This window comes from Taudactylus pleione, unplaced genomic scaffold (assembly GCF_031769625.1).
Source record: "Taudactylus pleione unplaced genomic scaffold, aTauple2 ptg000629l, whole genome shotgun sequence".
Lineage (NCBI taxonomy): Eukaryota > Metazoa > Chordata > Amphibia > Anura > Myobatrachidae > Taudactylus > Taudactylus pleione.
Window position 1 is genome coordinate 1,758,822 of NW_028285031.1, and position 14,682 is coordinate 1,773,503.

Below are 14,682 nucleotides of genomic sequence, written 5' to 3' on the forward strand. Positions count from 1 at the left end.
TTATTTAAAAGTGCAATGTTACCTATGCCCTCCATTTCTTCCTTTTAAAGGATCCTATGGATAGGAAGGTGGAAACTTGCCTAAAGTCTATATACTCTTTCAGGAGCTATAGCCCTCCCGTCCATGGCTATCTCCTAGGTAGCTAAGACTATAGAGAGTTGGGACGACGCACTTGTATACTCCTTGGAAGTTCCAGAGGATCAGGTGTCACTGGTGGGCCATAATAGGGATGCAGCTGCATATATCGGTGAGGCCGCTCTGAATGCTAGTCTTCTGACATCTAGGGTCGCGGCCGTGTCTGCTCGCTGTTCCCTGTGGCTATGCTATTGGAGCACGGATGCAGATTCTAAGAAAGGCCTGGAGGCCTTACCCAATAATGGGGAGATTTTGTTTGGGCCAGACCTGGACAAGATTGTTGACATGTTGGCCAAGTCCAAATCTGCATATCTGCCCTCAGCATCTGCTCCTGCAAAGTCTCGAAGCTCCTCATTTAGGTCCTTTCATCCCCAAGGAAAATCCAAAGGGCAGTCCTTTTCCTAGGCAGTCCGCTGCCAAAAATACTGACAAGCCTAAGAAACAGGCCTGGAGCCCAAGACCGGAGGATAAACCCGCAGCCTAACAGGGCGGGCCTCCCTCTGGGGGACCCTAGAGTGGGAGGCTGACTTCTTCAGTTCGCCCAGTACTGGTGTCAAACCACCAAGGATGCTTGGGTAAGAGAAGTGGTCTCTCAGGGGTACGCCCTCTCATTTCTTCGAAGACGTCCACACCAGTTTTTCTGCAGAGGCCCTCCTTCGGACAAAATCAAGGCCTTGCAGATCCAGAAAGCCACACAGTCCTTGCTGCAAGCAGGGGTAATTGTACCAGTTCCACTGTCTCAAAAGGGGACTGGTTGTTCTCTCTTTCTGGTTCAGATGCCGAATGGGTCTCATCGGCCTATCCTCAACCTCAAATCTCTGAATACATTTCTCAGGGTGCCCAGGATCAGGATGGAAACCTTACGATCCGTCATAGTGGCTATAGAACTTGGTATCACTGGACTTTCAGGATGCATACCTACATGTTCCCATAACGCATTCTCACCAGCGTTATCTGTGGTTTGCTATACTGCAACGACACTTCCAGTTTCAGGCTCTGCCCTTTGGCCTATCCACGGCCTCAAGGGTATTTACAAAAATTATGGCTGTCATGGCAGCCCATCTGCGCAGTCAGGATAACCTAACAACGGACGCCAGTCTCCGGGGATGGGGCGCAGTGACCGGTCCTAGTGGACAAATGGGGTTTCCCAGAGGTGGACCTCATGGCTGCCCTGACACAATCACAAGTGACCAGTGTATGGGTCCACACCTATACAATTCTCTGCCCGATCACCCATCAGACCAATGATGGTATAGTTGTGTATGTAGTACCGTTTCAAGAGTATTGGCTGATTAACGGCTTATAACGCTCCAGCATCGGTCTGGATTGGGAGGTCACATCTTATGGGCTGTTTAATATTTCTCGGTTCGAGCTCCCGATCCCATAGAAGCCCACACTGAGTTGAGGGCACACTGCTTGGCTAATCGAGTGTTTAACACGATCAGTCGCGAATCGAAAAGGTTACTCTGTAGAAACCCAAGCGAGACAGCAGGGATCACCAGGTCCCTAGTGGGGCATTTGGGCACAGTACTATTTTAAAAGAAAAACCCTTTTTGAAGGATGCATTAGTTTCCTTCATTTTTTTTTTTTATTTTTTTTTTAATCCCTCAAAAATATGAATAGGACCAAAAGGAGGGAAGTCAATTCAGTGTGCTGTTGAGTCCGACAGAAGTTAATGCCGGTTCTCGCGAGAACCAGCATTCTTCGACTAAAATGCTAGCTTTGAAGCTGTTAGCGCTGCGTTAAGCTGGATAACAACCTCAATGCCGGCACTTTGTCGGATTTCTCCTCGCACCTTCAGGAGGGAGTGAGAAGAAATCGTTTAGTCGTCTTAACAGCACGCTGACTTCAATAGATCCGAGCGTCTCATTCACCACTTTGTGAATACAAGGCCTTGTCTACTTTTAACTGTTGTAGTTATAATCTATAGAAGAGAAATCTGAAATATCACCTCATTTGGGGTTGTCTCATACAGTCCTCAACATATACCTGACCCTCACGTCACTACCACACCATATGCCCACTGTCGGCGACTGACAACATAAGCAAGAAAAACTTATTTACACCAATGATATGACACTACAATGATTGAAAATAAGCTTCAGTTTACATTAGATTTACACAGTAGCAGATGGAGAATCTACGGCAGCTGAACACTAAGCTCTGGAGCTTTGCTTGATTTCTGATTTGGGCTCGGCTACAATATGCCACTTCCCTTCTGGCTCTGGAGCATAAGTGAAATAAATTAACAGCCTCTGGCCCAGGTTTTGGAGATGGCTCTTAGTTTTGGGGCCTGAGCACCAGTCACCCCTGCTTCATATAATGCCCCCTGTTTTTTATTTTCAGTTTTTCAATTGGAGCATTGGGCAGCAATTGGTGGTTTCCAAATCCCAGACACCTGGTTCACACGGTTCCTACCTAGTTCTCCTGCCTAGTATTCCCTACTCTGTAGCGGTGCAGATCACTTGGGGAGCAAGCGCCATCAATTTCATAAGTTTCTTATTGTTTTCCTATTTGTCAGAACTGAAGGTTTGTGACTCGTTTTTTGTTCTCTCCTCTTTCTAGACCATGGATCTGAAGTGGATTCTCTGTGCGACCATTCTGGTTCTTGGTGTAATATCCATAAAAGCCCACGGTGGGGATCACCATCATCACGACCACGATCACCATCATCACGACCACGATCACCACCATCATCACGATCATGACCACGATGATGGGCTAGACATAGATGACTTGGACGATCTCCTTGATGATGCAGAAGAGGCTAAGCCGGATCCCAGCACCCCGCCCCCTGCTCCAAAGGTGTGTCCTTTCTCTAAAGTTACTATTGCTCTAATATGAAGCTGCATTAACGTGTACATTACAAACTCTATGGGGGCGATTTAACTGTTTTTGCCGGTGGCTCTAACTAATGGGAGCCAGATGGAGCAATTCAATTGTTGCTCTGTTTGGGCTGCTGGCATTTCTGCTCGCTCCCTCCTGAGGAAGCGAGCAGAAATGAGCGATATGTCCGTTATGTCGCCCTAACCAGGACTTTAGATGGGTTTAGCCGCCTTACGTGGCTAAACCTGGTCTAATTGGGCGCGACCAGCTCAATAATGGGCGCCAAAAACAATTGAATTGCTACATTAGGTGCCCGTTAATTAGCGTGCCTAAAAATAACCAATTGAATCTCCCTCCGTATGTAGAACAGGATTGGGCCGCATGTGGCCCTCCGAACCCTCACTTGGATGCCCCAGCTCCTTCCTGCTTGTTGCCATATTTGTTGTAATTTGTAACTTGTATTTAAAAGGAATGTTGATACATTACAGAGAGGTGTTTTTTTAGTGATCAAATATTGTTTTAATTGCTATTGAGGTTAAGAGTAATGTGCAACTCTTTTTGAAGGTTAGAGGCAGGGAATGAGGTTACCTATAACTGATGTAGAAGTTCCTCTACAATGTCAATGGTTAAGATGTTTAACATAATTACAGTATTCCCCCTGTAAGGTCGAGATGTGTTTTTTTTTCGTTATCAATAGTTAGGCTCCAAAGTGTTCCCAGCAGAGTTATTCAGTAGTGTTTGTAGTCCTATGGTCAAAGATCTAAAAAAAAAAAGGATCTCTTTTCTTATATTCTCTTTTCTAGTGTTTCCCAAACCATGTCCTTTAGTACAGGTGTATAAATCAAACTGAATGAGGTAATAAACCACCTGTTCTCATGCATGATTATCCTTGGTACCTGTACTGTGAGTTGGTAAGGACTGGGTTTGGCAAACACAATAATATTATAAATGTTATTACTAGCATAGTCCCCTGACCTCTTTTATGCACTAGGCGCTGGTGTGCTCACTGCCACTTGATGGAGTACCAATAGTTTGGCTATGCGGGAAGTCCTGCAATGTCTGTCAGCCAGATGTTGTCCACAGATAGCATGCTGCCAGCAAGAGTTGGCTCAGCAGCTCTGGGTGTGTACATGGCGTGGTGGCACCAATTGGATAATGTAAATGTCCAATCACATGCAACTGGGATTACACATACCAAAAAGCCTGGGCTCTGGTTTTATGGTATTCCAATTATACGTTGAGATCATACATTGCCATTTTATTTCTAAGCTTGTATAGCTTTTGTGTATTTACTGACCAGAATCCTGTTTGGTTTATGCAGCCCTATAGGTAGAGAATAGACTTGATAGATGGACTATTTGGGGGGGAACTCAATTGTTTTGGGCACCCAAAGTAATTGGTGCCCGTCAGAGCATTGCAGTTGTTGCTCTGATCGGGCGTCCATTACTTCAAGCAGTGGATTTGGTCACGCAAAGCAGCTAAACCCTTCTAAAGTCCATGTTGGGCCGCCCAAACCATGGACTTCTTGCACATTTCAGCTTGCCACCTCAGGAGGCTGCGATCAGAAATGTGTGCAGCCACGACTATGGGCGCCCAAATGGCAGAACAATTGAATTGCTACCGGTGGACACCAACTAGTGGTGGGCACGAGAAAAACAATTGAATTCCCCCCTTTAAGCGTTATAGGCAGAAAAAGCAAAGTTTCATATTAGACACAATATTTAGTTTTTATACGCAACTCATAGAAAATTTCTCATCTAAGTTCTCTTGCTTTGTCAAACAAATGTATTGTCACACGTGCGCAAAGCTTTGCGTGGGAAGTACTGCTCAGAAATAGTACTGTGTGTCACGGTTTTACTATTACTCCGTTCCAGTGGACGCTTCACTGTGGAAGTTATGAAAGACGCTAATGAGTTTAAACTCTTTGCACAAGAACAAGGGAATGTGCACAAACAAGTTTCTCCTAATCTGTCGTCTTCAGCGCCTACTACTGAGCCTCTTCACTTGTTTTTCAGCTAGATCCTGGGTTTGCCAAAATTATGTGGATCCCGGGACCAATCCTCTAAAATAAAAAATATGGGGTCCTACTTCAGTTTCCGGATCAATTCACAGTTTATGCTTCCTCACATGCTATCACCCCTCCCCCCCCCCCCCCACATGCCCCTAAAATGCCCATCTGATCCCACTACATACAGTAGTATCAGACCACCCCACATTCTCCTAAAATGCCTGTCTGATCCCCATCATATGGCATCAGATCACCCCATGCTACTAAAAGGCTTCTATGGGGGCTGCTATGCAGTTGGAATTGCCAAGCTCCAGAATGCCTGAAGATGGCATTAGCCGATTGGTTGCTATAGCACCAGTTTTCTGATAGGGTTCCTCCCTGTCCTTTGCGCCCCGTGGAGGTCCCGAAGAAGGAAACAGGGTGATGAGCATTTCCCTGCAAGAGGATATGGCCAAAATCCCATGAAAATGTAACATTTTCACCCTGTGAATTTAGGCATGATCACATCTGCATTAAAAATGCGTATTGTGATAAATCTGGCCCTATATCTTGTAGACATGTATTTTTGAGGAAGGAGGCCACGTGTGTTTAGCTGTTCCCCTTTCACTCCTCCACGTTTCATCTGGAAGATGTTACAGGGGGTGCTAAGTGGGACCTTGGTGGTGTTCAGGCTCCTCTCCAGTCAGTCCTTCTGCTGCACCAGAAGCTCATTCTCAGCTGTCACATTCCAGATATCCATCTCCAGGTCAGATTTCCAGAAGTGGATGTCCAGCAACCTTTTGCCCAGCTTCTTGATGGTGGCAGTCTGGCCCTACTATGCAGGTCTGGCACTCAATCGCCAGCTGAATAAAATCATTTTCTCCAGGCTGTCACGGTCATTGGACACTTGCTTTGTAGCTCTCTGCTGCCATTCATACTGCAGCAAATACTTGGCGGTATGAAACCCAGTGGTTGCAAGGCCGTACAAGGAGCTCAGGCATATGTTGTAGTCCAGGACCAAGTGACACCAGGGTGTTGGCGGCCAGCAGTGGTGGCGCACTCCAGGTAGACCCCTGAAGGAGCTGTCCAGGACAGCTGGAAGGCAGAGTTGCAAAGCTTCCCAGTTCTTGCTGTCCATTAGAATAGCAGCACAGGAATGTCTGGTGACAGAGGGACACTTCCGTGGAAGAATGCAGCCAGGGAGCAGGTAAGAGGCAGCTGGCACCTGGATGTCAGGTACGCTTGCCTGGAAATTGAGAAGCAGAGACCCAGTTGCTGCAGTGAGAGTTCCGGCCGCAATGTTATGCACTAGCAGCACAGAGATTGAGTAGGACCTTCATCTTTAGACGAGATCCCGTTGCCATAGAAAAGCTTGGGGGTAAGCTGCTGAGTCAGCCCAGTAGTGGGGACGACTCCTGATAGCGTGGAACAGGCACTGCGAGCCAGAATGGAGAGTGAGACCTCATATGATTGGATTGAAAGACACTGCAGGATTGCTATTGGCCCCGGCGTGCACAGCCAGATCATATAGGCGACAGCACGTATGGTGAGACTCAGTGATGGAAAATGTCTATAGTGCGTAAAAGACGCACTATAGCGAGTAAACGCGATCTCTGAGAGGAGTTCCTTTTCTCTTGCAAAGCTTGTCTGTTCAGGGTCAGAATCTTCCATTAATTTTAAAAAGTGCTGTCCCCTTAACAACCAGTCAGATGTTTCTTTTTATTTTCTAAACTGTGCCAGAAGGGTCTTTTTACCATCTACCTGCGCACCAGTTTTCCTGTGTCACCTATTATGTATTTTTCATTGCATGGTAAAACTTATCAGTAATGACCAGCTTGTCTGCATCCTTTGACTTTTTTTTTTTTTTGCAGGTTACTTACAAAGCTCCTGTCCCAACTGGTGATGTTTATCTTGCGGAGTCATTTGACAAGGGAACGTTGGATGGGTAAGTGGTCTGTTATGTCTTTCTGCAAGTGTGTGTATAGACATTTACTATACACCAGGCCCTCCAGCTGTTGTTTTGCTGTTTGGGCATGCTAAAACTGGCCGGGCATTATTATTATTATTATTATTATTATTATTATTATCCTTTATTTATATGGGGCCACAAGTGTTCCGCAGCGCCTTACATAGTACATAGAACTAATAGGTGAACAAGAAAAAAGTATGTGTAGTTCCACAGCATCTGGAGTCCACAGCATCTGGAGGACCGCATGTTGAATATCCCTGTTGTACCAGTGATCGCGTTGAGCAAAAAAAATTGTGGGTCTCAGGAACACCTCACTTTAAAAAATTGGGGTCCTACACCACTTTTTCTGGGACCCGTCACATATTATGGGAGTTGAGGGCAGACAGCAGTTGGGACAGAGCTGGGGGTAAAGGCAGGGAGAAGTTTGGGTAGAGCTGCAGCTAGAGGGGAGTAAGGGCAGGCAGGGCTTGGGGTGGGCAGGGGCAAGGGTAAATGGCAACTAGGGTAGTACTGGTGGTGGTAAGGAGTGGGTTAGGGACAGTATCTAGGGCTCCAAGCGCCCCTGGTAATGTACTGGCGCCCCCTACCCCCCTTATGCAGTGCCCCCAGTAGTAATCCCCCCTATGCTGCATTGCTCCCAGTAGTAGCACCCCCTATACAGTGCCCCCAGTAGTAATCCCCCCTATGCTGCATTGCCCCCAGTAGTAGTCACCCCTGTACAGTGCCCCCAGTAGTAGCCCCCCGATACAGTGCCCCCAGTAGTAGCCCCCCGATACAGTGCCCCCAGTAGTAGCCCCCCTATACAGTGCCCCCAGTAGCAGTCCCCTATACAGTGCCCCAGTTGTAGACCCCCCTATACAGTGCACCCAGTTGTAGACCCCCTATACAGTGCCCCCAGTAGAGGCCACCCCCATAAATTGCCCCCAGTAGCGGACACCCCCTATTTCAGTGTCCCCCCTGCCAGGCTTACACACACAAAGAACAAAAAAAAATTCAACTTAACTGGTCCCCGCTCCTGATGCGACCGCCGCTGGCCGAGTCCCGGCCCGCTCTTCTCGTGCCTGGGAGAGACGTCATGACGTATGACGTCTCTCCCCTCACATGCTGCGGGGGGAGCCGGAACACTGAGCTCATGAGTGAGCTCCAGCCGGCTCCCTCCGCGGACGACGCAGCAGCTAATGAGTCAGGCAGACTCTCATTAGCTGGCAGCTATTACAAACACACAGCTGCCGCTGGTCGCTGTCTGTTTGTAAACTGTGTAGGGCAGACCACTCTCACTGCGATCTGCCCTACACTTGTGGGGCCCGGGGGACTTGTCCACCCCTTGGCTACTGGTGGCACTGCCGGGCGGCGCCGCCCCCTTTGGTCGGCGCCCCTGGCGAGTGCCATCCTGGCCAGTGGGTAGATACGCTGCTGGTGCTGGGTCAGGATAGCAGCTGGGGCCGCACTGGGGGTAGAGAGGGCAAGTGTAGATTGCAGCTGGGGCAGTATGGGAGGCAGAGAGGGGGAAAGTTGTTAGCAGCTAGGGCAGTACTGCGGGCAAGGAAGAGGTTAGGGGCAGGCAATACTGGGTGTAGGGAGGGGTAAGGGTAGATAACTAGGGCAGTACTGGGGTCAGGGAGGGGAAAAGGACAGTAGCTGGGGCAGTACTGAGGGTAGGGAGTGGGTAAAGATAAGACAGCACATAAGGTACTGGTTACCGCCTTGCTTTTGCTGGGAGCCCCCTGGCCGGGTCACTGTTGCGGCACCCTCCTGTGAAGTGTCCACCTCCTGGCTGAAGGAGAGCAGGCTTCTAGAGGGGCCCGGCACCAACGACAACGCTGCTGCAGCCAAGGAAGAGATGCCCGATGGATGCAGTGCATAGTCGCCGTCAGAAAGACGGCGCACAGTGATTGGCCGGGGAGTCGCCGCCCCGTGGTTATTGGCCGGGGAGACACCCTGCCGCGCAGGGAGGCTACTGCAGCGCACACAGCGCCAACGTGTCCTACAGGACCCGATCAGATTTTAAAACCGGATCCCCAGTGCGCTGTAGCGTGTAAAAACGCGCTGTAGCACATATTTTGCAAACACTGTTACACGATATTGCCCAGCTTCCCTTATTAATGCAGTGCTTGCGTTTAGCAAAGAGAACTGCAACCATCCTCTTCCAGCATTGGAATATTAATCTAGAAGTGAGTTCCACCATCTAAAACAGGCCTGGGCACCAGTATCAGCTGTCAGAGCATGCTGGGTCTTGTAGTTGCACAACACCTGGAAGGCCATTGGTTATCCACCAGGTTTAACCAAAAGTATAGGTCACCTAGTGATTGCTGTGATGTTTATTAGTACAGGTGAACCAAAATAGAAAGGTTATAGAGTGTGCCTCCAGCAGAATCCCTTCCACTCCCTATATCATTATGTAAAAACACCAGTCTTTGGTATAGCACCAGCGGCTGGCCCAAAGGCACCGTTTGGTAGTTGAGTGTCACATGCCCAACCAGATGTGGATTTAGGGGGGGAGATGTTGCAGGTGTTGTGAAAAGCAACCCATGTAATAACACATTAAGGGCCATAGCCAATTACATGCGAAAAGCCACAATTTCTACTTCAGGGTCCATAGGGGGTCCACAGGGTTGACCTTGGGGTATAGGTTGGGAACCAAATCCGGGCACCACGCAGTTAAAGCTTTTAGCTCCCAGGATGCACTGGGTTCACTCTCCCTATAACCCCACCCCCAAGCCAGAGGCACCTCAGTTTAAGTTGGTGCCCGGCCGGAGTCGGGTCACCGTTAGCGCAGGGGGAGCTGATTAGCAGCCCCTAAGCTTATTTTATTTTTATAGGGACAAAGTTTTTTCATGGACTTTGGACTCTTCAGAGCGGCAGCGTCGGACTGTCCATAGGACGTCTAAGCTGCCGCTCCGTCACCCCGCTGGCGCTGAGACGCCAGTACAGATCTGGGGATCTCAGCGGGACCCCAGAGTCTGTACTAGCCGGACTCTGCGGGCGCCCAGGACTGCTGCCGGATCCACGGGGAGCAGGTAAGGTCGCGGATCACCGCTTGCGGTGATCCGCGCATTTCAAATGCAGTCCTGTGCCTCCGGTCTCAGGGGACAGACCGGAGGCGCCGGCAGTGGCGGCGGGCCCCCCATACCCCGTGTGTCCACTAGACCACCAGGGACTTAACGATCGGTGCAGGGAGCCGGCGTCCCGGGAGGTTAATAGCCGGCCAGGGGAGGCAGCCTTCCCTGTTACAGCGGCTCCTCCCCTCAGCTCAGCGCGCCTTTCAGTATCCATAGTCTGGCGTCGCTGAGCTGCTTCCTCCGCGGGCCACGCTTCCTCTGAGGTCTCCAGCGGCCATTTTATCTCTGTGGTGCAGCAGAAATCTCTCAGGATGGCAGTGAGTCCAGTCCCCCTGCGTACCTCACCATCAGGTCAGTGTACACAGCGCTGTAGCCTTCCCAGACACTGAATCTGGGCAGTTGAATGCAGTGTAATAGTGCAGTATATTATATGACATGTTTATGTATATATGTATATATCTGCATTGTATGTGACTTATGCTAGTGCTGACTGTACTTTATTCTCTCACCTGTCAGTGTATATCTATCCCTTTTCTTTATCTGCCCTAATACAGCTGTACTTAGGGTGGTTCTGAGACCTCACATTTATATACTTGTTAATATTTGTGTGGTTTGTCACATACTGTTGCGTGCTGCACGTTGCCATATTTTAGATGGAACTGTGTGTTGCATACGCTGAAAATGGGTCCCTGCAGCTAATTTTTGGCATCAGTCAGGACCAGTATAGTGCTGCTTAATATTTCCGCCAAGATTGGTCAGATATGTCTGACCAGGAGATAGAGCGTTATACTGCACCCATTTTTACTATCCTGCAAGCCATGTGCTGCAGGTGTTAGTGCGGAGGATTTGACTCATAAAGGGTTCTGTATGTGGCGTCATCTGGTGCCGGCCTCTTTCACGACCCCCTTGGGCGGTTTGTTTTCTCGGGATCCTCTCAATTGCGGATCGCCGGGCGGGCCCCATTGTTGTACCTCACTTGGGGTTACTTCACCATACTGCCCTTTTCATCTCAGGGTATCTCGCAGCTTCTTGCACTCTTCCCCTGTGACACAGACTACCGCTCCCTGCAGGGGTTTTTCGCAGTATATGAATTCCCCCTGGTGCCACAATAGTCTGTCATTCCCCTTGCAGGGATTACCACAACAGCCACCCTGGGTGGATGTCGTTTTCTACGAAACGCTAATTGGCGTGGTTGACGCCCTGTGGTTACTTCCCAGTTGGCTCTGCCGTGAACTGGGTACTGTTCGGGGCTCTTTCCCTCTTACACGGGGGGAAGCCTATTTCAGGTATTATTATCCCTGCTTTAGGGCTGGTAGCAGGTCCATTCTGGTTAGAGTGAATGTTGACCTGCACCTGTATCATACACCCTCAGTATTGCGTGCCTTCGGGTTACCTGTTGCTGACTAGCGGGTGGATCGCATAGCGGGACTCTGGCTGTTGCCAGATAGGAGGTGTTACAACAGTGTTTGGCCTCCTGTCCCAAATTCCCTGAGGGTCATCACGAGCCCCTCCTGGGGGGGATGGGCGTGTTACTCGTCTGATTACAGACGTTACTACGCCTCCCATTCCTGCGTGGTCGGATTCTTCGGATCCGTAGGTGGTAACTCTGCCTGAAATCAGTATACTTGCTTTCAGGAGTTGTTACCCATCCTACCATGGCTATAGCATGGTTGGTTAATACTATTGCATATTGGGTTGATGCATTTGTAACGTTTTTTCCCCTCCAACACGTCGGGGGTTCAAATGTATTTGGTCGCTCAGGTAATATATGCAGTTGTCATAGGTGGACATGCCTATATTGGATACCAGTCTCCTAACTTTCAGAGTTCCGGCTGCGACTGTATCCTCCGTAATACCCTATGGCTGCGCTCTGAGAATGCAGAGGTGCAGATACCATCTTTAGGGTTGATATTGTTTGGTCCTGACCTTGACAAGATTGTAGTAACATTGGCAGTATTACTAACGACAAGTTTACCGTTTTCAGCTATGCACACTACAAGGCCTCAGACTAAGTCTGTTAAGTCTTTTTGTCCTCTGGGTCAGCCTAAAGGTCTGTTTCTTCGTAGACTGTCGGCATCTACAAGGGCCGACATATCCAGTACCGAGCAGGCCTGGACTGCCAGCCGATCCTGCTTCTGAACCTACGGATATCTCTTCAGTCTGACGGGACAGGCCTACAACTGGGAGATACCGATTTTCTCAGTTCGCCCGGTATTAGTGTCAAGTTGCCGCGGCTACGTGGGTAGGAGGGTACGCCCTCTTTACAAGGGCCTTACAGATCCAGAAAGCTATGCAGTTGTTGCGGTAAGCGGAGCTAATTGGGCCATCCCCACTATCTCAGTGAGGGACTGGTTGTTCTGTTTTCTTTCTGGTGCGGTGGCTGAATGGTCCTCTTTGGCCTGTTCTCTGTCTCAATTCCCTGAACCAGTTCCTAAAGCTACCTGGGCTCAGGAGGAAATCCCTATGCTCCATCATACGATGTTTGGAACCTGGGGACTTTAGGGTATCAATGGATATACAGGACGCGTGCCTACGGGTACTTACAGAGACCTTTCCTCAGCATGGGCTGAGGTTTGCTGTATCACAGCAACACTTACAATTTTTCGGGCTCTGCCTGTTGGGACTGTCCTCAGCCCCACAGGGGTTTACCAGCGTTTTGGATTTTCTGTCAGTTCTTCTGTTCAGTATATCCCAATGCTCCTGTACCTGGACGGCCTCCTGCTCTTAGCGGGATCACCGGGGTACTTTACGGCCAGGTCAGGATGACTGTGGCTTCTTCAGGGTGCAGACGTTTAATCAACGGGGAAAAAGTCCTCCCTGCATCCCTCTCTGGGTATTCTTCATCTAGGATCCCTGCTGGATTCTCAGAATCTGAGAATTCTTCTGGCGTAAGACGGAATCTCCTCTCTTCCATTAGGAGTACATGGTTGTCTGCGCAGTCGACAGATGTCTTTACACTCTGGGATGCATGGTGGAATGGGCTCAGTTCCATTCCAGGCCTTTCCATAATTGGCTCATCTCCAGATGGAATGAGTTTTTTCTGTCGGATAACTGTTCAAACGATGATGCTCTCTCCGGAGGCAAGTCGGTCCCTGTCCGGGTGGCTATGGCCATCTCGTCCAGGGTTTTCTTTGCTAGGGACAGTGTCTGGACCGAATCCTTTTCAGTGCAGTTGGACGTCTGTCGATTCCACCCTGTCAATTAACTTACTCTGGCATAACTCTTGTTTCCCGGTGAACCTGAAAAGGTTCAGTCCGACAGGGTCAGGACAGTGGCTTCCTTTTTAGCAACACTGTTCGTTGGGTGGCAATGACAGGTATGTCACATATTCGGACATAGTCCGAGGGTCTCCTCCCGACCATCTCGGCAGCGTTCATTTCAGGAGCTCTCCATTGGGAAGCGGGAGTCCTCAGCCGTCACGACGTGCATCCCGGGGACTAGTCTCTTCCCCAAGAGAGGTTTCATCTCCTGGTGAGCAGGGGGGGCCCCCCTGAGGTGACCCTCATGGCCTTCTGACTTTATCACACTATGGTGTTACAGTTCAGCTCTGGGGATTCTGAAGCAAACTTCAGCGACTCTTTGTCGGTGAAGTGGTCCTTCCACTTTGTGTACCTGTGTTCTCCGGTCTCCCTTCTTCCTCGAGGTCTTTGGAAGTGTTTTCAATCGAGACGGAGATGCTTTCCTGCTGGTGGCTCCTGATTGCCCCAGATGTCAGGGGTACTTGGATCTTCGGAGTCTCTACATCGATACTCCATCCCTGATGCTTCACTGCCCGGACCTGTTGTCTCAGGGTCCTTGGTTTTGCCTTGGACCTGGGTCGTTTGTCTTTGACTGTGTCCTTACAGTGGTCTTACGGCTTCCCTGGCTTTGTCATCGTTGGAATGATTAGAGCACATGGATCAGCTTTTGCTGGGACCTACCACAAACTGTGGCAGCCATAAATCTTATGGTATTGTACCTGTCGATACAATCCTCCGGTGTCCAGGATTTCCAGATATTCTGGCATTCCTTCCGGCTGGCTTGGGTTTCACACTTGGCCTGGTCTTCCTGACAGTGCGGATCTCTACACTGTCAGTATGGTTAAGATATGGAATTGCTTCACTCTGGTATCCAGTTCATCCTTTGGAGTGTTTTCTTGATTATGCCTCCATTTGTCCTCCCTAGGGACTCCTTGGGAGTAAGTAGTGGTTCTTCGTTACCTCCGGGGACAGTCAATGGAACCGCTGGTTGTGATAGCCATTACATGGTCTATTGCTTAGGCTCTCTCTTTCTCTCAGGGTGTTTATATCAACCAGGAGAGTGTCTGAATTGGGAGCGTTCTCATGTGGCTCCCTCTTCTGGAGGGCATCATGTCAGGGTGGGAGTTGCTCTCGCCCTGTGTTTCTTCTTAGTGGTTTTCAGGTTCCATATTATTCTGGAACTTATGGTACGGCCGTTCTGTCCCCAGTCCTCTCGGCTGGTGTGGCCTCATTGACTGTGGTCTGGCCTCTTTGGATTTATGTGATCCGTTCAGGTTCCTTACGGAAATCGGACTCCTTATTGGTGGTCTGAGATTTCTGGTTTTCACAGGAAAGGATGGCCGGCCTATAACCAAATGTTGACTTGGATGGCCTCGTAGGTCTTCCTCAGGGGCCTACCCATGGGTAGGCCTTCCTGTTGTTGATGCTTGTTTTTTCTCGGGCCATGTGACCCTCGTGTGCGGCTCG

The 14,682-nt window shown here is 49.5% G+C and overlaps 1 protein-coding gene across 2 annotated transcripts in view; it reads left to right on the plus strand.

Annotated features, from left to right (window-relative positions):
- The window catches only part of CANX (calnexin), a 53,067-nt gene that overhangs the window by 13,974 nt on the left and 24,411 nt on the right, over positions 1-14,682 (plus strand). For both annotated transcript variants that reach the window (XM_088454749.1, XM_088454750.1), the window contains exons 2-3: positions 2,701-2,940; positions 6,820-6,893. In XM_088454749.1, the coding sequence (XP_088310875.1) occupies positions 2,704-2,940; positions 6,820-6,893 (311 nt within the window). In that variant the 5' untranslated portion in view covers positions 2,701-2,703. The remainder of the gene's footprint in view (positions 1-2,700; positions 2,941-6,819; positions 6,894-14,682) is intronic.